The sequence below is a fragment of the Stegastes partitus genome, unplaced genomic scaffold (genome assembly GCF_000690725.1).
Source record: "Stegastes partitus isolate 25-593 unplaced genomic scaffold, Stegastes_partitus-1.0.2 Scaffold532, whole genome shotgun sequence".
NCBI classification, from domain to species: Eukaryota; Metazoa; Chordata; class Actinopteri; family Pomacentridae; genus Stegastes; species Stegastes partitus.
Genome location: NW_007578263.1, coordinates 212,346 through 239,762, shown reverse-complemented (window position 1 = coordinate 239,762; position 27,417 = coordinate 212,346). Strand labels below are relative to the sequence as shown.

Here is a 27,417-nt window from a genome sequence, read left to right as displayed (position 1 = left end):
TCAGTGTTTCACAAGAACTTTAATAACAGAACTTTTGCTGTAAACTGCAATGTTGCCCCAATTTTTTTATTGTCCACAAGGTGTTCCCCTGTTGCTGACCACCTGATGGTCACTTTGTAAAGACTACAAACACCAATACCATCGTAAAAATGACAATGCAGAAGATGCCAGAGATGAAGTTTCCTTAAAAAATTCAATAAACAATCAGGAAAATGCTTTTAGTTTCACCTCTATAAACACAATCACACCTGTTTGCCTACAGCTGAAATTCCAGTGCCTTACCAAACGCACAGGATTTGATTCATTACTTAGTGTCAGTTTGTCTTTAATTGTATATTTGTGATGTTATTGATCAGAAGAACCTTTAAACAGAAGCCTGTTTTTGCCAGGCACTTCATCTACTTGTTTCTTAGTGGAAAGGAGGATGTGGTGATTAAGTTATTAAGGAAAAGGACCCCTATCAACAAGGCATGCTTACGAAGAGATTCTTGGAATTTCTTTCTAGGTAGATACAGAAAAATGACACAACAGAACGTACTTTTTGTGTTAAGCTCTGACTAAAAATATAGCTGTGTTGCAGATACATAGCAACCCCTCTCTTTGGTTGGGACTGGTCATATCAGTTAACTTTGTCAGTCACTTTTGTCAGTTAACAGAGTGATATCAAAGTGGATGATGTCTGAAAACTAAACTGAACACGAATGCAACAAGGTCACGCATTACTGTGCTTCTCCAACGGAGTTCATAAGAGTCACTTGTCGGCTCAGTGGAGATAGGATGAGAGCGAGCTGATGCTGCACTTTGTGATTTCAGAGTTCTGGTCCTGGTTCTTACGGATACGGTAGAAGTGCTGGATGTAGCTTGAGCGCCCCAGCAGCTCCACAAAGTCCTCGTCGTGGGTGATGACCAGCAGCTGGAAGTTACGCTGGCGGGAGCGACTCTTAATGATTCTGGAGAGGAGAGCGAGGAGATCAGTTAGTGCATTAAATTCATACACTCAGACTGTAATAAGTTAAAGTAGACGGTATGAGCCGAGTAATAAAACTCGTTAACACACAAATTCCAACTCTATCAATTCTGAGAACATAGAATGTATGTTTTTATTGCCTGCCATGTCAGGATATCGAAGTTGTGCGTAATATTATTGGTAATATAAATGTGTACTTTGTACCAGCATGCTACACATAGTAAAATTGTACCGATGTGCTTTCTGTTAGTTAGTGCTGCATAACATTGGCTGTTGTAGTAAAAGCCATAAAGTAACAAGGGTGGGCCGAGACTAATCACAGCATTCTGTTAAAAACATCAGGTTTGTCCGTTTTTCAGCGACAGCAGCGGCTGCTGCAACAAGAAAAGCACCTACTTCAGCTTTTAGAGCAACATGATTAAATGCCAACCTGCAATAATGCACCGGCCACTGGCTTCCGGCATGAGTGCCACTCAGGCTTTATGAGGATGTGGCAAGTTTATACTGCCACTGCCTTTTTACTGTCTGTTCTGTATCCTCTCTTCTCACCAGTATCTATAGCAACACGTCCACATCAAAGCAGCCTTTTGGTGTTGCATAGATAATATCAGTTCAATAACGGCCATGAAGCCAAAGTGTGGCTGGAGGAATAGATGAGGAGGCTCAGAAATTAGACCTAGCATGTTGCACAGTCACTACGTGTGCATTTTTGTATTTCTAACTGTGTGCGGACCTCAGTGAGTTTGTGATACCTTAAGGAACATTTCTGTCAACCCTTGTTTCTTCAATTGTCTCTCTGTGAAGGTTAATACTTAGTTTGGGCTACAATTAGTTTGGTAAGATTTGGAGGTATGAACCAATGGTCGGTTAACGGTGTTCGTCATGAGTATAACTGTAAATATGGGTGTATACTGACTCTACGAGGGCGTGTGCCAGTGACTCGATGTTCTCTCGGTCCAGGTTGGTAGTGGGCTCATCCAGAGCCAGGATCCCACAGTTCAGACAGAATGTTTCTGCCAGAGCCAGACGGATGATGAGGGACGCCAACACCTAGACACAAAGTTCCAAAAAAAAAAAGAATGAGTTGATCAATAAAACAGCCACATGAACTTTGGATATCTACCCCTGTTGCTGAGGTTTTGTAATCAAACATTGCATTAGTTGTACACGTCCTTTTATGCGATGTAGGTGCTAATACAGAAAATACTTTTCTGGCACCTTCTGACCAGCGCTGCAGCGTCCTCTCATATCCAAAGCTGTGTCTCCTTTCACCATGACTACTCTGTAGTTGTAAACCCTCCGCCTCACTCCAGCAGAAGCATTCTCGTCCACATCGGACCTGATCTCCACGTACTCGATATCTGGAAGGGAGCAAGCGGTGAAGACACAACGGTGAGCAAGGGAGGGATGTGGGTGAAAAACTGTGTACATATAAGTACTGCAAAAGATTTTATTTTTTTTTTAAGTGAGATGCACCTTGACCCCTGTAGGTGCTGCGCCACAGATCTCTGATGATCTTATTGATCTCATCCATCTTCATGCTGTGGAATTTCATGATGGTTCTGTTGAAAACAAAAAGAGAAAAGGTAGAGGACAAGATACTTTATTTACTCCACTGAAACACCAAGTCGAATTCCTTGTATGTTTGTAACCGTTCTGATTCTGATTACCTTCTCATAAGCCACTGTTACATTGTTTTGCTAGACATCTCACTTTACCCAAGCATCATTTCCATCTGTGACAATCAAGTGATAAGCTGAAGACAGAAGTGTGACTGTGATTTCTAAATGTCAAATTGTGTTCAAAATAAACTGGGTATTAAAAAAAAAAAAAAAAAAAAATCTTAAGTAATTCATCTGTTCCAATGCCTGTATTTGCATTAATATAATATATCTACAATTAATTTTCTACAATCTGCAGTAAGGACAGCTGCTCAAATGAGGTGCTGCTGCAACAGCATGAATGTGCACCAAAACAACAGGCTATGTTACACATTATGGTACATTAAACTGCTGGTTCAAAAGTGAAGATCACACTCAAGCGTGCATGCAAAAAGCGCAGGTAATTCATCTCAAACTGACACTAGTAGATAGTCATCACATATGTAGATTAACGCTGTACTGCTGCATGTGTGGCCTGACTGGTTCTAACCAGAAGCTACTTTCTGATCGCTTGGTTACAAAATGATAACAGCAACTTTTTTTTTCTCCCCCACCAAATCCATTTAATATTGAAACATGTTAAGATACAACTTCCATCCATCCATTATCTATACACCGCTTAATCCTCACTAGGGTCGCGGGGGGCTGGAGTCTATCCCAGCTGGCTTAGGGTGAAGGCAGGGGACACCCTGGACAGGTCGCCGGTCTATGGCAGGGCTACACTTAGAAACAGACAACCAAGCACACTCTCATTCACACCTACGGACAATTTAGAATCACCAATTAACCTCAACATGTTTATGATACAACTTGATATGTAAAATATGAGGTCAATGGGATGTTGTTTTCCTGCATACCAAGAAGCATTCGGTCTATAATCTAGAAACTGATGAGAAACTCTAATGTGGTTTGAAAACACCAGAGTGATAACAGTATAACCAACAGCGCTGTTTCTAAAGCCCATATTTAGTTAATGCGAAGCCGTGATGAAAAGAGAAAAAAAAACAAAAAAAAAGGCAGAGGAAGTAGAGCAACAGTTATCATTCATCTGACCTACTGAAATTAACATAACTGCCTATTCAACAGAGGGAATGCACGTCTAATGGCCGCATTCATGACTTGATGATCAGAAGAATAGGTTGATGGAGTATTTAATTCGTTCAGTGTCTATTTGGTGATTTGTGGTGAAAGGATATTAAAAAGGTGGAGGGATACTAAAAAGACAAGCCATAAACATTTATATCTTCTAGCAAGGTGCTGCCAACCAAATACAGTACAAGCAAGTTCATAGTCCTGGCAGATTACTGTCATGTGAATGCTGTATTTCTATTGTATATCATGCCATTAAAAAAATAGATTGCGCTGTAATTTCTTCTAATTTGTGGAGCCATGAGTCCTACTGGACTTCCTGGATTTAAGTGCACATCTCACTGATACCTAAAGGAAATTGCATTGCATTGTTCAAGAGATGGCTCATATTCAGTTGCTACACAATTACAGACATAGTGACGACTTCGTAACAAGACATTGAAGGAATGTAATACATCGGCACCCAAAATTAGTGTCAAATGTGAAATGTGAATCTCCCCCTTCTGCTCCAGAGAGTTGAATAACGGAACATAACCAGAGCCCCTCGATCCACCACATCACTCCTGTCCTCCCACAGCTCCACTGGCTTCTGGTTCAGTTCTGCATCCAATTCAAAATCCTCCTGTTAACATTTAAGGCCATTCACAGCCTCGTCTCCCAATACCTCTTTGACCTCCTCCATGTTCACACTCCCTCCCGCTCCCTCAGATCCTCCTCCTCCATACACCTGTCGGTCCCCTCCGTCCGTCTCACTACCATGGGGAGCAGAGCATACAGCCGCTCTGCTCCCCGTCTCTGGAATTCACTACCATCCCAATTCAGAAATATCGATTCACTCCCCCAATTCAAATCACAACTCAAAACTCATCTGCTTAGGACTGCCTACTCCACCTGAAGCCTATTGTTCTGTCTGTTTAATTTAGTGACTTATTTTAATGTTGTTTCTTTTAATCGATTTGTCTAATGTATGCACAGTGTCCTTGAGTGCCAAGAAAGGCGCATCTAAATAAAATGTGTTATTATTATTATTATTATTATTATTATTATTATTATTAACGGCCAGGAAAGTATTCTGCAAAATGTTATGATGTCACAGTACAGCTGGCCTTTAAATGGTTTGATATAAAATGTCATAATTTTATCAATTTATCCAATTAGATATTCATGTGCTATTTAGTAATAATCAGAGAATTATTTGTTGTGTTATGGTCACAAAAAAACATGTTTTGTGAGACCACAGTGACCTTTGAGCACCAAAATCTAATCAGTTCATCAGTGACTCCAAGTTTAGGTGATATAGCTATCGGACATCTGTACAGATGGACAGAAAACCGAAAACCGCAATGCCTCTGACCATAAGTCTCGCAAAAAGCATGTTTAAAGATACTTGAATTATCCCAAATGTTCTTCATTTTCACATAGAATACACTGAAAGCCCCATCTTCCACTAAAATATTTCTTTCAGTTTTAAAATGGAAAGAATGGAATCCCAGAGGCTTGTTGTTGTTGCTTTTTGTGAGTTACGAAAGCATTTTTTTTTTTTAATCAGTCTTTCTGGGAAGTCACAACAATAATTAACAGTATACAACAATAATTACACTTGAGCTAGTTGTTAAATGCTTGAGCTTAGTCACGCACAAGTTTTGACCTAAAGTCATTTTCCAGCATTCAAACTGAAATTATACGTACTTGACACCGTTGTCTCTTTAGGTTTGGCACCCACAGGTTTTTGCAAAGTAAGTGATTCATTTTCATTTTTTTTTCACTCCCAAATCAAAACATCTTATGATGGAACCGTTTTCTGTATATTCAGACAGAAACTGTGACCTGAGCGCATTGCCCGCTTTCAATCTTGATAGCACTGCAGGGTAACAATGATGCCTGAACTAACCCACACATATGGGTAAATGATGTCTTTGCTTTCTGTCTCAGATAGTATCTGTGACGTGACCTCACACTTCCTTACCAGGGTTTTTCATCCTAACCTATTGTCTCGTCAGAGCTATCCATACATCTGACAATACAAATGCCTGGCCACCGTGGATATGTATATCGACTTTGGTAGGTCTCTAAATTTCACCAAGAAGATTAAATGGAAAGTAAGAATTGGGGGAAAGAAAGCCACTGAAAAAGCAAAAACCTAGTGCATGACCTTGTACAATAGTATTCTATTGGTGCTTTATTTGCAATCAAAATGTCGCAATGAAATCAGAACTCAAACCCAGTTCCTCAGCGTTTAAAGACACGCATCATCATACTTTCAATTTAGCATATCAGTTGCACATTTCCATTGTGACAAACAACACAGCAAATACAAACTTGCAGCCACATTAAAAGGATGCCACTGCTAGTGAAGTGATTAATCTTTTCCAATTGGCTGGTATCCGACATTAATTGGTGGTAAAATGTAATGTGATCGTCAAATATGTCACATATACATATACAGCTGACTGTATATGTATATATGTATCGCTCTCCTAATTAATCAACTCTAAAATGCATTAGAAGACAGTAGAATCAATGTGGCAACATTTGAAGATGTTTGTATATGATGAAAATGTTTAGACAATCCAAGTGTATTTCAGACTCATTGTAACACTTTCTAATGTGTTATGTCGAAGTGTTATGATAAAGATAAGTGAAACTTCCTGCATACGTTTCATTTAGATTTTGTCTGCCTACGCAACTCAAAAACATTTGATCCCACTGCCATAAATCTCGTCATTGTTTTGCATGCTGGGGATGGGTGGTTTGGTCGAGGGGGCGTCTACAAGTTGGACACTGAGTGCCCTGGTAACAATTGAAATGAAACAGAATAATCACCTATGGTCTTCAGTTCAAGACAACATGATGGTACTGTAGAGGGTTTTTTTTGTAACTGAACTTATTTATAAACTAACTGAATCTACAACAGTCTAAAAGCATGCAGAGCACTGAAACTGAATACATTAGTTTGTATTCACGCTGTACTGTAATGGCCTGAACAGTGGATGTATGTACAGAGTGCAAATGCACACAACTATGCACTGCATTAAACTCAACATTGCCAATATCATTTACATACAACCTAGTTTCCTGTTTTGCACTTGATTATGACTCTAAGGAGCACATAACCTGGAGTAGGCAACCAAATGCAGTACGCTTCACAAATGAACTTAATCTCCACTTTTTTGCCAGAAAATCTAGTAGCAACATCTGCACTGAGTTGCCAGTTCATTAGTTACACGTAGCTATACTGTATTCCCAATTATTACGTATGGAATATAACAACGGGATTTCAGTTTAGTGGCATCAATCTCAGACAGGGTTGCTAATTAGTTTGCCAGGGGATTGTAATGAAAGGTTCTTCCACACTATGAAGCAAGTCACAGCGCTTTGCTATATGAGAAGCAAGAAAGATCTTTCTGAAGATAAAATGCATTGACTCGTGCAATGTCTTGCAGAAGTCACTGATATTTTGCAAAAACTGGAGCGAGATCACCGAACTGCGATGAGGTTTGTGAGTAATTCAGAGCATAGATGTCTTTGGTCAGACAAAGGTTTATTAAGTAAAATTCTCCCTTGATGCAGGATCCTGCAGACTTCACAAAGAGAAACGTTTGCAGTGGGCTTAGAAATACACAAAGTCTAAGGCTGCAAGTGCTACATGCACAGATGAATGCTTTGCGACACTGGATAGTTGAGCTACATGGAGTTCTGGATGATTTGCAAATGGTGACCCAGTTCTAACAGGTCTGTTGCCAGTGGCTGGGTGATAATCTAGGATACAATGTAAAATGGTAGTTTTCTTCAAGATCTCTGAGGGTGTCAACATGACCACTGCAAGCTATATGAAGTTCTGAAATTTCCAGCCATGCTATAAAAAGAACAAATGTGCCAACTGGAATTAAATTATTTTCATGCAGGATGATGCACTATTCAGGACAAAACATCACTGACTCTTGTCAAGAGGACAAAGTCCAAAAAATAAATAAAAATCATGGTATGGGCATCATTGTTCTCAAGACTCACCACTAACAGGTATAAAGCCAGAACTGCACAGGGATCAGCAAGTTTGATGGATGACAGAGATGTTTGTTCAATTCCATTTATATCAATAAAAGTGGGCTAAGTAATAGAAACACTTCTCAGCATAACACTACTCAAAGGGCAGTTGCTTACATCCCCCACTGCCACTTCCTAGGAAAACGACAAGAGGATTGACATCATTTCCCCTTGACGACAACCTAAAAACTTCAGTCAATCTGATGAACTTCAAAGAGGCCAATGAGGACGACAGTAGACAGATGTGTCATTACAAGAACACTACATAAGCTGTTTAGACAATGAATGTGAGAACTAAATCTTACCAAGGCCGCTTGCTACATGTGAACACGAAGCTTCATTCATTTATCAAACACTGAGTGTAGGTGTCCTGCAGAGTTGATTTCGTCAATGAGATTCCCACAATGTAGGTATACAGTATGATGTGTGTACACACACACACATATATACACACATATACAACTAACTTGTTTATTTATTACAATAAAAAGTGATGTTTTCTACTGTAGAGTTTTCATTGCAGTTGTAGAAAGTGATTTTAGAGCTCTTTTTAAATGTAGGGAAACAATACTCGACATTGTTTTATCTGTCTTTGCTTTCCAACTTCGTCACTATCCAAGTTCTTCAAGGTTTTTCCAATTACGACCATTGCATCGCTTCTAATTAACCTATTCTGCAAAGCAAACCTCCAATGCTCATATATGGCGTTTGTCATTTATCTGCAGCTTCACTCTGTAATCAATCAATCAGTTTCAGTTTATGTCACTATACACTTTCCCAGACTGAGTGTGTGTTTCAGTGAAGGTGTTAGACAATTGTTTCTGCTAACGTCACCATCTGATATTTGTGGGGGGAAATGTTTCAACAATCAGATGACATACATATAGGTTAAATCTGTTGTAACTGTAGTTTCTAGCTGTTAAGTGCAATTCTGGAAAAAATGAGTCTTACAACTCCACATAACAAATTAGTCGGTTGATTAATTAGTCCCTAGTTACCAACAGAATCCTTAATTCGCTACACAAAGTAGACTGAGAAAGAGTTTGTGGTTAACACCTCCTCTAAGTGTGTGTGTACAGTACATGAAGTGGCAAAACTTACTGATCAAGAGCCTTGTAGTAGAGATCCAGGTCTTTGATGACCAGCTCGGTGGTCCTCATTGTAATCATCTTGTTTTTGTAGAGTTCATCAGCTTTGCTATACTGATCTTCTCGCAGCTCTTTTCTGCAAGCAATCAATTCAAAGAGAAAAATTCAATTTTAAGAAAACAATATGAATAAAAATGAAATAATGACCTTTGTTTCTGTTAATGTACAGGAAAAAAATCTTATTTTCTCAGCACTATAAAGGGTTCATACATATTTTGGTGAGAGGATGTGAAAGATTGTCTGTGACCAATTATAATAATTTTACAGGAACTTGCACACATCTAACATGCATTTGTGTAACTTTTGACAAAAATGACCGATCCCAAGTATACAGTGTACCTTATATCATGCAAATGACTGTAGTAATATTCATTATTCATTCCTATATTCATAATGTAGTAAGATTATAGTATTTTAAACTGAAGTTTGTGTGGTGACAGACTGTAGTGTTTCTCCTCACTGTGAGAAGGAGTAACTGTTTTGCAAGCAGCAGCAGTTTGATGAATTAACAAGTACTCATACAGATGAATGGGTGCAGCAGCAGTGTTGTGGCTGCTAGAGCTTCCATAAGGCCTCTAGTATTAACAGTTCATTATATTTAGTGTGATAATTATGGACTAATTATCATTCTATACATATTAAAATATGCCATAACTGTCTGCTAAAGCACAGATTAATTCAAGACTCTGCTTCTTTAACTCCTTCTGTTTACATCTGAGTCTTGGAGTAAATCTTGAAAAATACAATATAATGTCTATAACTGGCCCCTTACCTAGAATGCATGTCTCTCCAGGCAACACATCGTAGTGTTTTGTGAGTGTAGGACAAACACTGTCTGCCTGCTCTAATGTAAAGTGATTTGAAAATGTATTGATCATGTTCAAAACTGAGATTTATTAAATCACATACACATATTTCTGATTTATTTTTTTCATGGCTTTTCTCAGTCTCTTGGAATTTCTAAATTCTATGATGTTTTCACGACCATAAAAACCCACGGAAAGGCGCAATAAGTTATGTCAGCCTCAGATTCTAGACTGCTGTGATAATGAACATCTTGGTGAAATTTGTTTGGCTGTGTTTTGTGTAAACATATCTGCCTTTATCACCTGTGTTCCATTATCTGCTCCTCAAAGCCCTTCTGACGTCCCAGTGCAATGCTGCGATTCTTTTTCAAATCTTCCAGCTTGCGTTCTGCTTCACGACGTTCTCTGGACAACCACAGAAAGAAAACGCAAAGTGAAACCATTGTGTCTAACTTTTGTTATAACTAACAGCTTGGCCATGAATAACTTTCACACATTTAGGTGTGACACTGTTCAGGCTAAGAGAAACTGGGGTTGTTTGCTACTGTGCAGCTTGGTGCCACAATCACATGCAATGAGCTTATTGATGATAGAGATAAGGGCAGTGCTCTTACTGGCGTAGCTGCAAGACCTGCATGTTGCCCATGTCTTTCATAAGAGCCTCACGTTTTGCCACAACATCCTTCAACTCCTCCACACGCTTCCTCAAGGTGAGGTTGTCCTGTAACCAGCGCTCCTGGACCTGAGAATTCATAAAAAAGTTTATAAGAATTTAACTGTTATCAAAAGTAATTTGCAGCTCCACCCATGTAGGTTTTGACAGTTAGGGGAATTTAAGAAAATTGTGGCTAACATATGAATAATAATGACAGTGGAGGCGTTGAGCTGGTGTTTGGGGTTAACACACAAAATGTCGATGTAACAAAAGTTTTACTGGAGACTTTTATATTTAATTCCTTTTTCCATGCGACTTGGTAGTAAACTAGGTAAAGTCCAGCCAGTAACTCAGTCCACATACAGCACAGTGTTTTATTGCTCTTTTATCAAGTAAATGTACCATTGACTGTTACAGTAAATAACTGGGGCTTTACTAGCACCAACCATTATAATGGTGGTTTCAACTCAAAGCTTCCTTTAAGAAGTTTTAACTCAAAAAGAAACAGAAACAGAAATAAATAAATGACACAGGAGCTTGTACCTTTTGAGTGTCTATGTCCTGACGGATGCTTCCCATCTCCTTATTGATCTTTTCTTTATGCTTCTCAGCCTCATGCAGCTGAGTGTTGGTTTCTTGAAGTTCAGACTCTTTTTGCTGCAAAAAAACAGCAGACAGTGTCAAAACAGCAGTTCAACACATGAATAAAAGAATAATTTAACATGATTATAGCCAAGATGCTATAGCTATGAAAACATAAGACACGTAACTGTTTTGCCTTTTACACAATGGCATTAATTCAACATCCAATTCATCACAAAATGAACCACGGCGGAATCACGAAAACTGATATATCATGTGTGATTGTGGGAAACTTGTTACCTCTTTGTATTCGGATTTTCGATCATCAACGTATTTATTGATTTCTCTGTCAAAGCCGGTGATCCCCTTTATTTTCTCTTGAATGGAAAGGACCTGTCAGTAACAGAGTTACAACAGCAGCAACATTAAGATGAGTACTTATTTACAAGTAATTTGTAAAGCAACTACAAGCAGAAATGCAAAAATGCTCTTACAACACAGCACACTCTCATGTACAAAAGAAAACAGAGAATGCGTAAAGGAAACCAGAAGGAATGGGAAAGTCCATCCTAACACTAAAAGAGAACAGCTAAGAGCAGAGGGAGATAACAAAGAAAGGTAATCTAACATTTCAACTTTCCACGTGACTGAACAGTGTGATGCTGAACTGTGATAAGTTTTCAGTACGTAGAAGGAGTACAGCGAAAAAGCGAGAATGTGCCCACCTTCTTGTGCCCTTCTTCCTGCCTCTGCCTCTTGCGCTCCACTAACTCTTGCTTCTCCTGTTGCAGCTTCTCCAGAGCAGCAGCCAGAGGGGACAGCTGCTCCGCTGCCTCCTGGTTGACCATAAAGTGAGAGGAAAAACAGGCAAATAACAGGTTGTAATTGTTTAACATGCACCTAGAAATACAGAAATTAATAAATAACACGAATGAAACATATCTTTTAAAAAAAAAGCAACTGCTCACCAAGGTGAAAATTAATAATTGTAAGCCATACACAATATCAATATACCAAATATGATGCTGCTTGTATTTAAAGGTTATGTCGTATGAAAATGTGCAACGTACCCTAATGTCTCTGGTTAAGGCCTGTATCTCTGTGGTGAACTCGACACACTGCTCCTCCAGCTGCTGCTGTTTCTGCATGTCACTGCTCAGCTGAAGCTTCTCTGCTTTTGTTTCATTTACTGCACTTTTCAGCATCTGAATCTGATCCTGCTGGTCCTGGATCAGCTTACGTTTCAGCTCCATCTTGCTGGAGGCTGAAAGAACACAAATAGGCAAAGACAGAAAAAATGAACTTTTACATCTGCTCCATGCAACTCCTGATGGAGGTCAACAATGTGCTGCTGTGCAGTAGTAACCTGGTGTACAGCAGAATAGGTGCACATTCTCAGACAATATCTTAAGGTAGACATTCATACTGTCGGTAAAGTTGTTGCTTTGTAGACAACCACACAAACAGAATAACTACAGTCTATTGATTTACATGGAATCCAAAGTTTCATCAGGTCCTATATGTGATTTTGACCATTATGTGGGGGGGCAAAATTTAAGCATGTGTCATCCATGGGTATGGTTTAAATGTAAATATTTTACAATTAAAAATATTTAACTGATATTGAAATGATTGATTATTGAAATAATAATGGTAGCATAACAATAAGAACAATATAACAGTACATTTAAAAGAAGAATTGGTTGTATGAAGTCTTCTTACTTGTGTCGAGCTTGTGCTGAGTTTCTTGTTTCTCCTGACTGACTTGCTGGATGGTTCTGGTCAGGTCTACTCCCTGAAGTTTGGCTGAATGCTGAGATATTTTCCTTTCCACCTCTTTAAGATCCATCTAAAAAAAAATAAATAAATACAAAAAAATATATATATATATAAAGACTTTGTATGTGTAATGTGTATTATTTTCCAGGACTTTCACTGTGACATTACGCAAATGCAAAATTCAGTTATTCTTTGTTGACGCTAGTGTTATTTGTAAATTAGATATTAAAAGAAAAAAATGGCAAGGAAAGAAAAGAAATTGTCTCAAAGGTTTGTCTGGAGAAAAAGGGAAGAGTACATACAGGGACTGACTGTGTCTTTATTAAACTGTCTATACACGTTAGAGGGAAAAGGTGATCAGAAAGATGGAGACAGACGGCAGGGTAGTACCAGATATCTGTCCATCAGAGATATGTCCTGCAGACAGGCCTTGGCAGTTTCCTCCTCGGACATCAGGGTACCGAGCAGAGTCTCCTGCTCCTCTACGTTCCCCTTAAGCTTCTCAATTTCTCTGTTCACAGCCTGGAGACGGTTTCTCAACTCAGGCAACTCCTTCTCCTGAAATTGTACAATGGAGTGCCTGGGAAGAACAACAGAGAAAAGAACAATACTTTGAGTGGGGAGTAAAAGGGCACGCTGCATTTATTTGAACTGTACATTCCACAAAGTGTGTTCTGTAAAACACTTGGTTATGCTGGGAATGCTTTTCTTAAAAACCTTCTGAATAAGACAATACACATGTTAAGACAGACAGTCTTTCAAATTAGACTTGAAACTTGTTTCCCTAAAAGTTCTAATACACTTCTTTACTCAAACTAAGAGGGCCTCCTATGCAAAGTGCTTTCAGACACTTGATGCCATGGCTGCCCCCTGCCAACATTGCTGTTCTCTATTTAGAAGCAGCAGAGCCCAAAAGCTCCTGGCTACCTCTGATCTCATCATCCTGTAGATGCTGCTACTATCCACCATGGATACTTCCATCACAGAGCTACGTAGAGACGGTTGGAGCTTAAAACGGGAAACGGTTAGCAATATGACCTGATTAATATAGAATGCTTTTCTCGATATAGCAGTTGAAGACAGTTCTCCAGTATGACTACTCATCATTGACGTGTCTAATCTCAGACAACTCAATACCCGTAAATTCAACTTCCGTGGCATTTTTCTATTGTGGTTGCCATGGTCGCACTGCAAACCATGACACAAGCAACTTACCTCTCACTGGAGGTGGCAGCAGTAACCACTTATCATTTAAAAGCTCCTACAGCCAGTTAGCAGATTTTAATCTTAAACTTGGTTTGTTCTACAATTCTACAGTTTCATTTCGCAGACGCTTTTATCCAAAGTGACGTACATCTATGAGCGGATACAACACAAGCAAGGATCTTGTCAGGAGAAAACAATCTGGTTAAGTGCCATAGAACAAGTTCAAGTGTGATAGGGCGTTGATGCCAATAGCTGGCTGTGTGGGAGGTAATAGGGATTTTGTTTGTTTGTTTGTTTGTTCTTTTGCTATTTCCATTATCCATCCATTATCTATACACCACTTATTCCTCACTAGGGTTGTGGGGGGGCTGGGGCCTATTCCAGCTGACTTAGGGCGAAGGCAGGGGACACCCTGGACAGGTCACCAGTAGGGTTGGGCCATATCACACTGTGCACGGTAATGCCGGTGTAATATTAGGGGATGATATGAAATTGAAACATCGTGATAAAATTTGAGTGAAAGGCGCATGCACAGTGCCGTTGTTTTCTTCCGGTCTAATGCACATGGAGCGAGAAGCATGGCGACAACTGAGGAGGAGGGCGAATGTAGTGCATCAACCAACACAGTAGGGCTGGACCAGGTCGTTGTGGTGGTGTCCGGATATCAATTTTGAGACCCGACTAGTGGCCCGCCACCAGCCCAAGTATTTTGTCTAGCGTCAATTATATCATTACTGCAAATTTTCTCATATCGTGATAAATATTTTTGGCCATATCATCCTGCCCTAGTTGCCAGTCTATCACAGGGCCACACATAGAGACAGACAACCAAGCACACTCACATTCACACCTACGGACAATTTACAATCACCAATAAACCTCAACATGTTTCTGGACTGTGGGAGGAAGCTGGAGAACCCGGAGAACCCGGAGAGAACCCACGCTGCCTTTTGTTATTTGATAAATGAAATGATTTCTGCAAATTAAGGTTCATCTTTAACCCTAAAAATTGTGCCAATTTAACAAAAAACTATTGAAAAAAAAGAAAAAAAAGCAAACTCTCAACTACTGATGTCACCCACAAGATGGGGCTGAAAAATCAAGTAAGCGCATATCGTTAAGATTACTTCTTAAACATTACATTGTAGTACAAACCTTATGGGGAAAGGCAATGATTTGCTTAATTACATTGTGAGGAAGGTCTAGCAGCCCTGCGATAGACTGGCGACCTGTCCAGGGTGTCCCCTGCCTTCACCCTAAGTCGGCTGGAATAGGCTCCAGCCCCCCGCGACCCTAATGAGGATTAAGCGGTGTATAGATAATGGATGGATGGAAGGTCTAGCAATTATACTTTGTGCTTTGAATGTATGTTTCTCTACATATCATTTTACTTGCTGAAAAAGATGAAATTGTCTTAAAAAAAAGAAAAAGAAAAAGAAAAAAATGTGGCTGTTAGATCACAGCACAACCATGGGTTTCTTTCCAGCTGATGAACAGATATGAGGACTCTCTAGATCATGTAAGAATCTGGCTCCCTCTAGCGGAGTAGTCTTCAAAAGACAGAAGGAGGAAGACGAGAATATTTAAACACTAATTACTCCAAAGCCATCTGAAAGTACCTTTGAAAACTTCATTTTAAACTTATTTTTAATTATTTTGCAAAGAAACAAATTTGAAGATGTCACCTTTGTTAGCACTAGGACATTTTTAATTCTGTTAAACTTATTATTTTCTGACATTTTACAGACTAACCAATGGATCAGTTAACTTAAAATTACCAGGCTGTTACCACTGAAGAAGGAGACAATATCATTATGAATGAATTAATATGGATGGACCAGCGTTTCATAATTATACTTAATGGTATTTGATATATATTCTACAGTATTAAAATACACTAAAACATGACTGATGTTAGAGCTGGACAATGACCAGAGTGGCTTGCATTACCTAGCTGTGGTACAACTTAAGCTGCTCTGATATTGTGCTCAAACCAACAAACTAGCTCTACAATTTAATTTAAACTTGAGCTTCCAAGCTAGCCTCATGTGACAGATGGCTCGCTTACCTCAAGCAGACTTGCATCTCGATAAATAGCATTTAGTAACAATCAACATGTTGTTTAAGCAGAATATTAGAGCAGTTCACTTATGAAACAAAATAAAGTCTCTGTATTCAGTCTGACATGTCTGTCTCCCTCCCTTGCCCACTGTCTATCCATGCAATCTGCATTATCTGACTGACAGAAAAAGGTGTTGAGCTTCATCTTCAGTGACTATTTTTGGGAAATTCACTGACCGTAACAAAGAACACCCTGTGAAATATCCAGTCGGTGCAAGTTTTCAGATTTTATCTACTCTGTAGCTGCAATTAGTCTTCTGTTATTAGAACAAATGAAGCATGTGTAAATATATTTTATTGTTTATATTGTTTGAATTATCAAGACTTAAGAACTGTAAAAATATATACGTTGCTGGAGGTAGTGAAGTTAACACCAGACCTCCCTGGCCCAATTTAACCCCTGAAAATAATAGATTAATTGATAATAAAATCTTTATTACAAAACAATCACATCTTAAGTGAAGGCCAAAAGCCTGTCATTGAGGTTTTGGAGAGTCCTAAAAAATGTTTGATGATCCTACAAGTTTCTCCGAAGCATTGATGACATCTTTCTTTACAGCCTCAATGTAGTTGAAAGTGAATCTCATTTTTTAGTAACTGTTGACACAAGAGTCTGGCACACTATACCTCACAGGTCTGAGAGATATCATCTCATCTCTCTTCCTCTCCTTCCTCTTCAGGTCCTGCTCTGTGTTTTTCAATTTGTCCGGCACCAGGCGTAGTTTAGACTGCATGTCGCTGATAACTTCCTGCAGGTCAGACTCGGAGGGAAACGTTCGCTGGCACACAGGGCAGCAGGGCTCCCTCTCCTCGGTCAGCTGACTGATGAACTGGGTGTACACTGCCGTGGCTCCAGCCAGCATAGCTGTAGCAGGACAGGTGGACAAAAGAGAATGCAAAGGAATCATATACGACTATGATAGTGATTGCACTACTTCAGTCATTATTACAACTGAGAAAAAAAACAGAGCCAACAAACTTGGCAGTGTGTTTGGTATTTCTTTAAAATGAGGACAACATAACTTTAGCCACTACTTTACTCGTGAAAGGTTACACTATCTAGTAATCAGCCCCTTGGTTGTTTTATTCCATGCAGAAAGACCAATGCTAAATGATCTCTATTTCATCACTGACAAGTGTTCATAAATGTAATTCACACATTTTACAAATAGCAAGCATATGGATAATACACTTTTCTTTCCATTTTAAGATTTGGTTGCATAAATGTACCACTTAGGACACACTTAAGTCCTTCCTGGAGGATTTAGGTCAAAGCGACGTTTAGTCTGTGACACAGTAAAGATTATCACATTTATCCACAATAGGATCACAGATATAGCAGGGCAGTTTAAACTGAGGCCCACTCACCTCATCAAATCAGGGCAGCAACATTGTGAAAATTCTGTATTTGTTTATGACATGTCTTGTCATCTAGTTGGTGCTTTGCCTAACTTGGTGGAGTCTTCAGTTGTTTGGTTTTTTTTGATTGTTTTGCATAACTCCAAATGTGATCTCACCTCTCTAGTTAGAGCAGGGGTCTCGAACTCTGGTCCTCGAGGGCCGCAATCCTGCAAGTTTTAGATGTCTCCTTCTTCCAACACACCTGATTCAAATGATCAGGATCGTTATGAGGCTTCTGCAGAGCTTGATGATGAGCTGATCATTTGAATCAGGTGTGTTGGAAGAAGGAAACATCTAAAACTTGCAGGATTGCGGCCCTCGAGGACCGGAGTTCGAGACCCCTGAGTTAGAGGTTGACACCACAATTACTAACCATGTCAAGTGCTACCAAGCTCCTTCTAATTTCTATTCCAGACCATTTACCCCTTTGCTTAGATATCTTCTCCAGATCCTCTTGCAGTTTGCCCAGGTCCAGCTCCAGATCCTGACTGCCGCACACATTGAAGAACTTTTCTTCATCGCTGGTTAACTGCTGCTCCTTCTTACGCAGCTCAGCAGCAATATGGCTTTTATTCTGCTCACTTGATGCCAAGTCCTTACTGAGATTTATATATTTTAAAAAAACAAACAAACAAAAAAAACACACATAATAACACTGGTCAATGCCACAGAGCAATATATTTGTAAAACGTTCACTTTCACCACATCAGTGCTTACTCACTTGAGTTTTGCAAGTCTGTCCCTGGTGCCGTTGATTTCCTTGGACTTGGCATAGATCCAGTCCTCCAGCTCTCTCTTGTTTGGAAAGTGGCCCAGTAGGGACACCAGATCTTCGCTGTGACGAGACTTGATCTTACGTACCTGCTCCTCTTTCTCTGTCTGGAAGAACAAAAGAGGAAAAAATGAAAAAGAGAAGTAAAAAAGGAGAGAGAAAAAATGATCAAACAAGGTTAGATTAGCACCGTGGGTTACTTAGTTTTACTTTAGGAGTGAGAAAGCAAAAGAAAGAAATAGGGAAAAAGAGGGTAGTCGAGCAGTGTGAGTTTCTGATGTTTTTGTAACATTTTCATAGGACAGGATGCTCTATTCTGAGAAGGAACAGAGGGTGAATATTTAACATCAGCCCTCTCTTAGTAAGTGGAGGTTACACATTACCTTGTCTTTTTTCAGCATGTCCATCTGTGTGCGTGCAGTTGTGTGCGTGTTGAGCATTTCCATCTCTTGATCGAGCTGTCTCTGTGTGCGGTCAAGTTCAGTCTTTTCTCTCTGGAGCTCCACAACCTCAGCCTTTAGCTCATCCACGTTGGAGCTCTGAACTGCGCTCTGAAGCTCACGCTCCTTAACAAGAAAATAAACACACACAAAAAATAGTGAGAATAGAACACATAAAAGGGAATTTTGTGTTATGCATGATTGGTGTATGGTGAGAGTATTGTTTACTATAAAATACATGTGTCGTACAAATACTCTGTCTCAAATGCAGTAAGAAATGCACTGAACAAGTTGTCACTAATGTTCACATCCATATTGCTGATCCTTAACACAGGACCATACACATTTATCACTTACTGAAATTCACACCACTTAAAAAAACCTTATCACAGCCAACTTGTGCATTCTCACCGCTTTAGCCAATTCATTTTCCAGTTCTTGCAGTCGAGCAGAAGAACCCTTGAGCCTCTGCAGGTCTGCTCTGATGTTCTTCAGATCTTGTTGCTTCTTTCTCTGCAGGTCTTTCTTCAACTCTATTGTTCTCTCCAGGCCAGTCTTCTTATCCCTCATCTCGTCAATACTCTGCTGCTTCTGCTGCTCCTTTTCCTGCAGGTCCGCCTGATCGGACGAAACAAAAAGAATAATGAGGCATTCTGAAAATGAATAGGACATGTATTAATGTTTTCAGAAGACTGATTTTGAAGTTCCCCACCACCAAATATTTTTTTTGTTATTGTAACTTCAAATAGTATAACAATAGTATTCTGTTTTCAGATTTATCTGTGTTTATCTTAAATGTTACTGCAAGCTGTAGTCCAACATACACAAATGTGATGCAGAAACATATTTAAATACACTTGGGATAGAATTAGAAGGGAAGCAGAAGACTACGTGTGTCTTGCATTTACATTTTTGGCATGAAAAAGGTTACAGGTTGTGGGTTTTTAAATAAAAACTAGACACATTATATTAACAGTTTGTCTCTAGGATACTCAATTTTTTGTGGCTAAAGGGTAATCGGACACAAATTACTGATTTTAAACCTGTCTGCTTGGGATCTTGAAGACATTTTTATGAAACAAATTGTTTAACGTGATTAGTCAGGAACGCAAAATAACTAGATAATTATCTATTAATATATTATCTTTCCACCATCTTTTTAAATATTAATATTATTTGAGGATTGGTGTTGTAGAATCAAACAGAGCCTTCCTTACCATATCCTGACGAACTGTCTCTTCTTCCTGCTCCAGCCTTTGCATGGCGTGACGATGAAAACTCTGAAGCTGAAGAGTGGAGAAGGGCATGCGGTCGTAACCCTCCATCTCCAGATAGGATGACAAAGAGCGAACCTGTGAGACAGAGGGGATGTGAGTGAAAGAAATATGTAAAGGTTGTTTATCTGTATAAGGAATACTATTTACTCTTATGTATAGTTACTGTACATAAAGAAATGAATACAATATATTACATTCATTTCAAGCCTCCACTGGAACAATGGCTGGATGCTGTAAAAACTAAGTGCACCTCTACAAAACAAACAACTAAGAGCACATTTAGTGCTACACTATTAGAGCACAGAAGGGTTTTCCTCTCTTACCACATTGTCACGGCTCTTGATGTTTGCAGTGTGGCGGTCAGCTTCCAGCTGTAGACGACCTGGGGAAAAACAGGGGTGTTTCAGTAGCTAATTTTGAAATCAGAAAATATAGCTTTTCCACATGAGAGAAAATACGGCTGCCTCCAAAGTTGGAATATATCTTGTCCTAATTAGTTAGTTATGCTATTAAACACTGCTGAAACACAAAAAGATTAAAATATATTTTATTGTACATGTGGTTGCATAGTGACCTTTCAAAATTCGAAAGAAAATTGTCTTGGAAGATGTTTAGCTACCCTACAGACTGATGCATGTGTGAGCACCTTGTTCTACCAGGAGATCAGCCTTGACTCTGTTGAGTCTCTGACACTCTCGTCCTGCTCTCTCCAGCTCCTTCTGGCAGTCTGTCAGTCGCCGCTCCTTCTCCTTCACTGTTCTCTGGTGGTTCTGATAAAGCTCCTGTAGCTCTTCGTCTGAACCCTGGAACACCTGCCACATGCACAGTTCACTGGCTCAGAGTGGCTCAATGAGTACAGCTCGGCAAAGTGTCAGGGTAAGATGTTTGACTGCAGTGAGGACTTTTAGTGTAAAAGTGTACGCAATAATAAATCTTTAAAATTGATCTGAATACAACGCACATCATACATGCATAGATACAGTGCAACCACAGGACATAAACTAAATCAATCTCAACAAAATGAGGAAAGAGAGCAGTCAAAATTTTGACAATGTTCAACCCAGACATGATTTTAACTTACAATTTGCCTCAGCCACTCACAAAAACAAGCAACTCATACACCAAGGGAGATTCAGTCTCGCACAAAATCAAACACTCTTCAAACTGACACAGAAAAACAGCCGAGAAAGGCCAAACAGATGGAAGAAACAGATCACCTGACAGACAGAGAAGCTGAAAGGCCCTGCAGTCATAAAAGACATCTATACCAATACAAGCCACTGATGAACTGGCTTGTCATCACAGAATTTCAACAATCTCATTCACCATCTGCAGCCGTTCTGTTAGTTTCTCATTTAGGGTAATGACATTTTACACAAAGTAGAGTCTAGAGTACCATGAAGCAGGTGTTTCACTAAACAAACCCACCAATAGAAAGAGAAATAAGAGGATTTGATGTGTTTTCCTCTTTATAATCTCATCAACTTTGTTCATGCATTTCATTGTCGATCTCGTTCTGCTTTTCTAACGTTCTCATCTATCTATCAATCAAGCTTCATGTTGAGTTTCCTCAAGCGTGTATGTTGATGTGTTGCCTCCAATATCAGTGGTATCTGTTTAGGGTGACTTTAGGGTGATTTTGAAGCGTGAAGCAGTGTTTCTTCAAATCATTAATAACTCATTCCTGATTGCACTATTAATTCAAGCTTTCATCATGATATTAACTTAGTTGAGTTACCTGTTCCATTGTTTCCTCCAGCTCCTTGTTGTCCTCCTCCATCTGCTTCTTCCTGCTGTCTAAAGCCTTGATATCATTGTCCAGCTTCATCACTTTCCCAAGTTTCGTGTCGATATCCATCAGTCGATTCTGACGAAAAAACATTATGAAAGTTTAATAATAACGTAAGGATGATTGCTGTCATACTTCAGACATGGCTCAATCTTCAGGGTTTAGTGCATGTTTAGTTTTACTCATGTGATTCCAGCTGTTTGGACAAAAATAATAATAATTCAACATAATATATTTAGAGTTACAGTGCTACTGGTATCACTTGTTTTCAATATTAACAATGTTATGTTGTAAATGTATTCTTGAAAATGTAGCAGCAAAATGTGTTGGCTTTTCTGGTTAAAGTTTAAATGATCCATCTCCTCTACAGAAATATGGCAAAATGGATTTGCAGTTAAAGTATTAGAAAAATAAAAGTGGTCCATTTATTTATCAGTGTATCCCTCAACATGTGCCACTAAGAAAACAAAACAAAACAAAACCATTGCTTGAACAGCTCTTCATAAATTCTTAACAATGTGGAATCGCACTATGATAAAAAAGATTATGACAAATAATCCACAATCAGCGCAAACTATCACTGATGCTATAAAAGACGCTAAATCCCATTTCACATGAACTATATGAAAAATCTCTCACAAACACTGGTGTCCATTGGCTTTGTTTAAAACACAGATGTATATTAATGCAGAAACAAATACATGGAGACACACACAGACACACGCATCACTCTACCTCAAGTGGATCAATCTGTCTCTCAATCTGCTGGATGTTGTCTTTTGAGGACATCAGCTGAGCCTCCTTGGTGGCCAAGGTGTCTCTAATCTGCTGGGCTTTCTCCTTGTTCTGCTTCAGGTAGCGCAGCTCCACCTGACACTCTTTGACTGTCTGGCTCTGTTTGAGACGCAGCTGACGCATCGTCTCCAGAGCTTTGATATATCTAAGAGAGAGACAAATAGATAATTGTGGAGGTTCCCCATATTGGCAATATCCTAATGGTGTACTGAGGCTGAAAATTTTACTTTGGAACATGTTTGTTTAGATTAATGATAGGTAATAGAATGTTTTGGCTACTAAAAAAAAAAAACAGACAAAGAAAGAAAGAAAGCATTTACTTGGTTGCAGCAAAGATGGAGTCAAACTTGTCTTTGAGCGCTTTGCCCTCACTCAGTGGCCAGTTAGACTCCTCTTGGTGACAGAAGATGACGTGATTCAGCACAGGCTTCGATACACCCAGTGAAGAAATCATCTCCCGGTCCAGCTCACCACATTTAGAAGACAAGCTTACTTTCTCACCATCTCTGGATTAATTACGAAAGGGGTCACATATAAAAGAAAGGAACCACATGACCTTAATATACATTCCCTAAAATGTATATTTTAAAATTTAGTTAAGAAAAGTGAAATTGTCGCTTACTTCATTCTGGTAATGACCTGCTCTAAGCTTTTGAAGGCATAGTTTTTTGCCTTCTGAGTGCAAGACATGGAGCGCTGGATGGTCACTTTCTCGCCGTTGACATCTGAGAATAAGAGTCGAATCTGTGCTCGCACGTCAGTCTCATGGGCATCCTGCGATTGCACAGCATCAATTTAACAAAAACAGATATGAATAAAAAGCATCAGCAATCTGCATTTGATACATTCCTGTCAGACAAATTATCTTTCATTTTGTACATACACAGATCTTGTGCCAATTAGGTTTATTAGCACAGATATAAAGTGGTTAGAACTCTCACTGTCAACATTTCAAGTGATTTAAATTTGACTTTTGGTGCACACTGTACCTCTGACTTTTGTTTGTTCTTTTATGGAGTAAGAAAGACTAAATAGTAAATACAATACAAACATACAAATAATGAATTCACAAACTGGCTCCCATCCATCGAACACAATCAGTCACAATCAGTCTGACATTAATCACTGTAGTCAGCCTCTGTCATGCAGACTGTTCCTAAAATAATGAAATTTGCAATCAGCTCAAATAAAACAAGTTCAGTATGACAGAAAGACAAATGTACCTTTGGATCATGAACAAAAGCACCTCCTTTAGATCCAGGGGGAAGTTCTCCTGATGTTGAATACTTCAGGCATTCAATAATAGTCTGAAAACATGAGAAAGAAAAAAGCGCCATATTGCACAAGAATGAATACGTGAGAAAAGCTTTTATCATTTTGAAAGATTTTCTCCAACTTTTGCAGTAACCATTTGCAAAATATGAAAATGCCACTTTATTTCACAGGCATACTGTCAACCATCTTGTTCATGGTCACGCTTCACAGTTACCCTTTGCTTTTGTCTGAATGTTCTCATACCGTTTTCCCTGCTCCATTAGGTCCAACCAGAACTGTCAGAGGAGTGAAGAAAGAAATCACTTGTTTGTCTTTATCCTCAATCCCAAAGCTCCTCACCCCCAGGATGCTCATCTTGTCTATCTTTGACATTTTTGCTCTCTGAAAGTGAAAAAAAAACAACACACACACACACAAGTTAAATCAACAACAGCTTTCAAAATGTATCAGACTGGGCCAATTCATTTCACTGTGACATCAACTAAAGAATATAACAAAACAGTCAAGGATTACTGGCTTCTGATTAGTATTGTCACCCTAAAATTTAGCTGCAGTCACACTAACAAAGGTTATTTGATAGCAACTGATGGCATCAGATAATCTGCTTAATGTAGCATTTGGTTTCTATTGTAACATTAAGTTTGTACCGTGCAGATTTATAAAAACTATTGATCTGCACTGATAAATCTTTTAGCAAACGTGGCTATAACAATACATAATTACATGTTAAAAAACACTGTGCTGAAAACGTGAACAAAACTTTTGAATGTGGTGTCATCCAAAACACGTTTTGACCTGCTGTGTTTAAAATCACAGAATAGCCAGTTTTGAGGACCCCAACTGATGTTTTTGACCCGAACAATGTGTAGCAAAATTATGAGAACAAACCTATTTGTAGGTGGAATTCTTTCAGTATACAACTTGCACAGTGTACTTTCTTCAAACAAGCACCTACATATCACCCAAAACAGTAGGGTGTAGCTGCAAACTAGTGCTGAATGATAATCAGTATTCAAAACCAAAACCACATTTTGAAATAATGCAATCAGGAAATCACAAAGATTGCAATTAAGTTTAATCATTATGCATGATCCAGAGTTTAAGCTGCCATTTCAAGGGTTTAAAAATGTTCATGATGTCTACCGGTGATACAAAAGTTTTAAATCTATTACATGGCGAATACTGAACTGGAAAGTTTAAACCATTTTCCCAAATCCTTCTGCCCTAATATTCATTGAATTTACATTATGCTGGTTGGAGGTTTATGGATGCAGTTTTGTCAAGAAGATCTAAACATATTCAGTGTCCTTGTCCAACTATATTATGTGGCATTAAAAGTGTGTCGCCTTTAAATCTATAATCTTAAGCTTAAACTAGCTTGAACTATCATTTACATCGCACTCTATGTACATACACAACACAGATTGCTTACTCTCTTCGTCTAGCTAGTTAATTTTCCTAAAGTGGGCGTGGAAGAGATTTGTGCACTCACTTGTAAAAGCTAATAATGAAACTGGGAGTTATTAATTTGTTCTATTTTCTTCCAAACTTCATTGTAAGATAAGTAATACAATCAGCTTTTTCATGGGATTCAGAGGAAGCCTCTACATTTTTAACTAATACATTTAAACCGTATTGTGACCTGCGTGTTTGGTGCGTCTGGAAGCTAAACATTCCTGTTATCGCAGCAGGTTAGCTAACCGCGAAGTTTGGCTAACATGCTACGCTGCGGTTAGCGATCGTCCGACAGAGTGCACCACCGCAGAGTAACACAAGAACAGTCTTCGCAAGTAGACGTGCCATATATATGTTTGCTATATGCAATAAATACTGCTCACCTGAGAAAGGGGATCCCTTGCGGTGCTCAAACGTGAAACTAGAGTTTTCGCGCTGTTGCAAATGGGACAGGAGAAGCAGCGGCTGACTTCCGGGAATGAGACATAGAGCTTGGATGTATAGATACACAACCCCACTCGACGAATAATTTTTCCTGAGCTTTTGTCCGGTTCCCAGACGATATGAATAATTAATTTACACATTTCTCCACTGGTTATTTAATGTAATCCATTTTAACAACACAAAATGAGTTCATTACCTATAAATACAGAAAGCTCTTCTATTAAAACTAAATCTATGCTCACGAGGTCGCCTTAGTTGAACTCCGTCTTCTTCTGTGGTGTCTGACAAACTTTTGACCGGTCATGTCTCATGCATAGACTGTATATGTCTGATGAAACGATGACTTTTCTTCTCACCTCTGTTTAGGTAAGACTTTCGTGTTTCCTTCTGCTTCGAATATTTATTTAAATGTTGTTTGCATTTTGAGAGATTTTTATTTATTTTTTTCAATGTGGGTGGCCAAATGTAGTCACTGAAAGTCATGGGGTGGCACACAAAACCAAAAGCTACAGATACATTTTGTGAATTCAATTATCTTTTTTATTTATTTTTTATTTTATTTTTTTTCAGTATAGAGATTTGTTGAAAACTTACTTTAAGAAAAAGCTTACTGATACACCTTGGTTTCCTATTTTGTTGCTAATACTGTTGATACTGTTTGTACTATCCATATTGTTTGCACTGTTTTTATGCTACCCATAATGTTTATACTGCCACTGTCAATCTTTCCTGTACCTTTAGATAATTTATTTTATATTGTTCTTACAGCTGTACAGTCATATAGCTGGTGTGTACCACTCCATCCACATTGTTCATTCAGTTTATATCGTACCATATTAACCCAATTGCTGTCTGAGTGCAGACTTGTAGTTTCTAGAGTTTCCTTAAGTTCACTGGGAGCTTTCAGACTGTTCTCCTGTGGGACCAGCTTCCAGTTGGGTTCAGAAAGCAGACACCCTATCTACTCTGAAGATTAAGCTGAAAACTTTCTTTGTTGATAAGGCTCATAGTCAGGGTTGTCTCAAGTGACCCTGAACCGTCCTGTAGTTGTGCTGCTGTAGGCCCAGGCTGGTGTGGGACCCACCATGACACACCAGGTACCTCTCTCGTCTTTCTAGCTCCATACATTTATATGCCACCATTGCATCTCGGTGTCTTTGTCTTCTCTTTCGTGTAGTTTGAGTTGTGTCCTTCCCCAAGGTATGTCCGGCTCAGGAGCTACACATTTCTGATCTGCAGTTGCCATGGTAATGTAAAATTTTCTTGTCGTTTTTTTTTTTCGTGCATATTTAGTTAAAGGTGTTTGCATGTCGCTATTAATGTGATGGCAGTTCTGAATGCTACGACACAAGCTGTTGGTGTTTTTGTCTAAATTACAGAATTTGCCTTTTTTCAGTTTGACATATACCGCACTTAAAGCATATTTGTGCAAAGTCCGAGACTGATCCTTACCAATGCCATACTAGCCAAACATCTCTTATCATTGAAATTCTTGACAATCACTCATCTCGACATGTTTACCACAAGAGGACAGTGTTTCCCTGTGGAAAAGCCAGTACTGCCAATCCTAGAATCACATCACAGTCCTCTCCTCTCCTCTCCTCTCCTCTCCTCCTGCTGTGACAGTTTTAGTGAGACTGTTGGCTGCTGCAGTATCTCGGCCAGTTAGGTACGATAAGAAGCCAATTCTGTTCACTTAAGCAGAAATCAG

At 39.0% G+C, this 27,417-nt stretch overlaps 1 protein-coding gene across 1 annotated transcript; it reads right to left on the bottom strand.

Moving 5' to 3' along the window:
* rad50 (RAD50 homolog, double strand break repair protein) lies at positions 1–25,701 on the bottom strand. The gene is made up of 28 exons (XM_008287972.1): positions 25,646–25,701; positions 24,051–24,188; positions 23,756–23,839; positions 23,155–23,306; positions 22,853–23,038; positions 22,473–22,677; positions 21,687–21,815; positions 20,595–20,760; positions 20,272–20,330; positions 19,889–20,023; positions 19,083–19,289; positions 18,615–18,797; positions 18,181–18,338; positions 17,883–18,058; positions 16,686–16,923; positions 13,122–13,311; positions 12,675–12,801; positions 12,023–12,216; positions 11,678–11,788; positions 11,253–11,345; positions 10,914–11,027; positions 10,330–10,457; positions 10,019–10,120; positions 8,863–8,985; positions 2,444–2,529; positions 2,186–2,328; positions 1,884–2,017; positions 1–950 (listed from the first exon to the last, which is right to left on the bottom strand). The coding sequence occupies exons 2-28, from the start codon at positions 24,177–24,179 to the stop codon at positions 764–766; spliced, it is 3,939 nt and encodes a 1,312-aa protein (XP_008286194.1). The 5' UTR covers positions 24,180–24,188; positions 25,646–25,701; the 3' UTR covers positions 1–763.
* Positions 25,702–27,417: the final 1,716 nt, after the last annotated feature.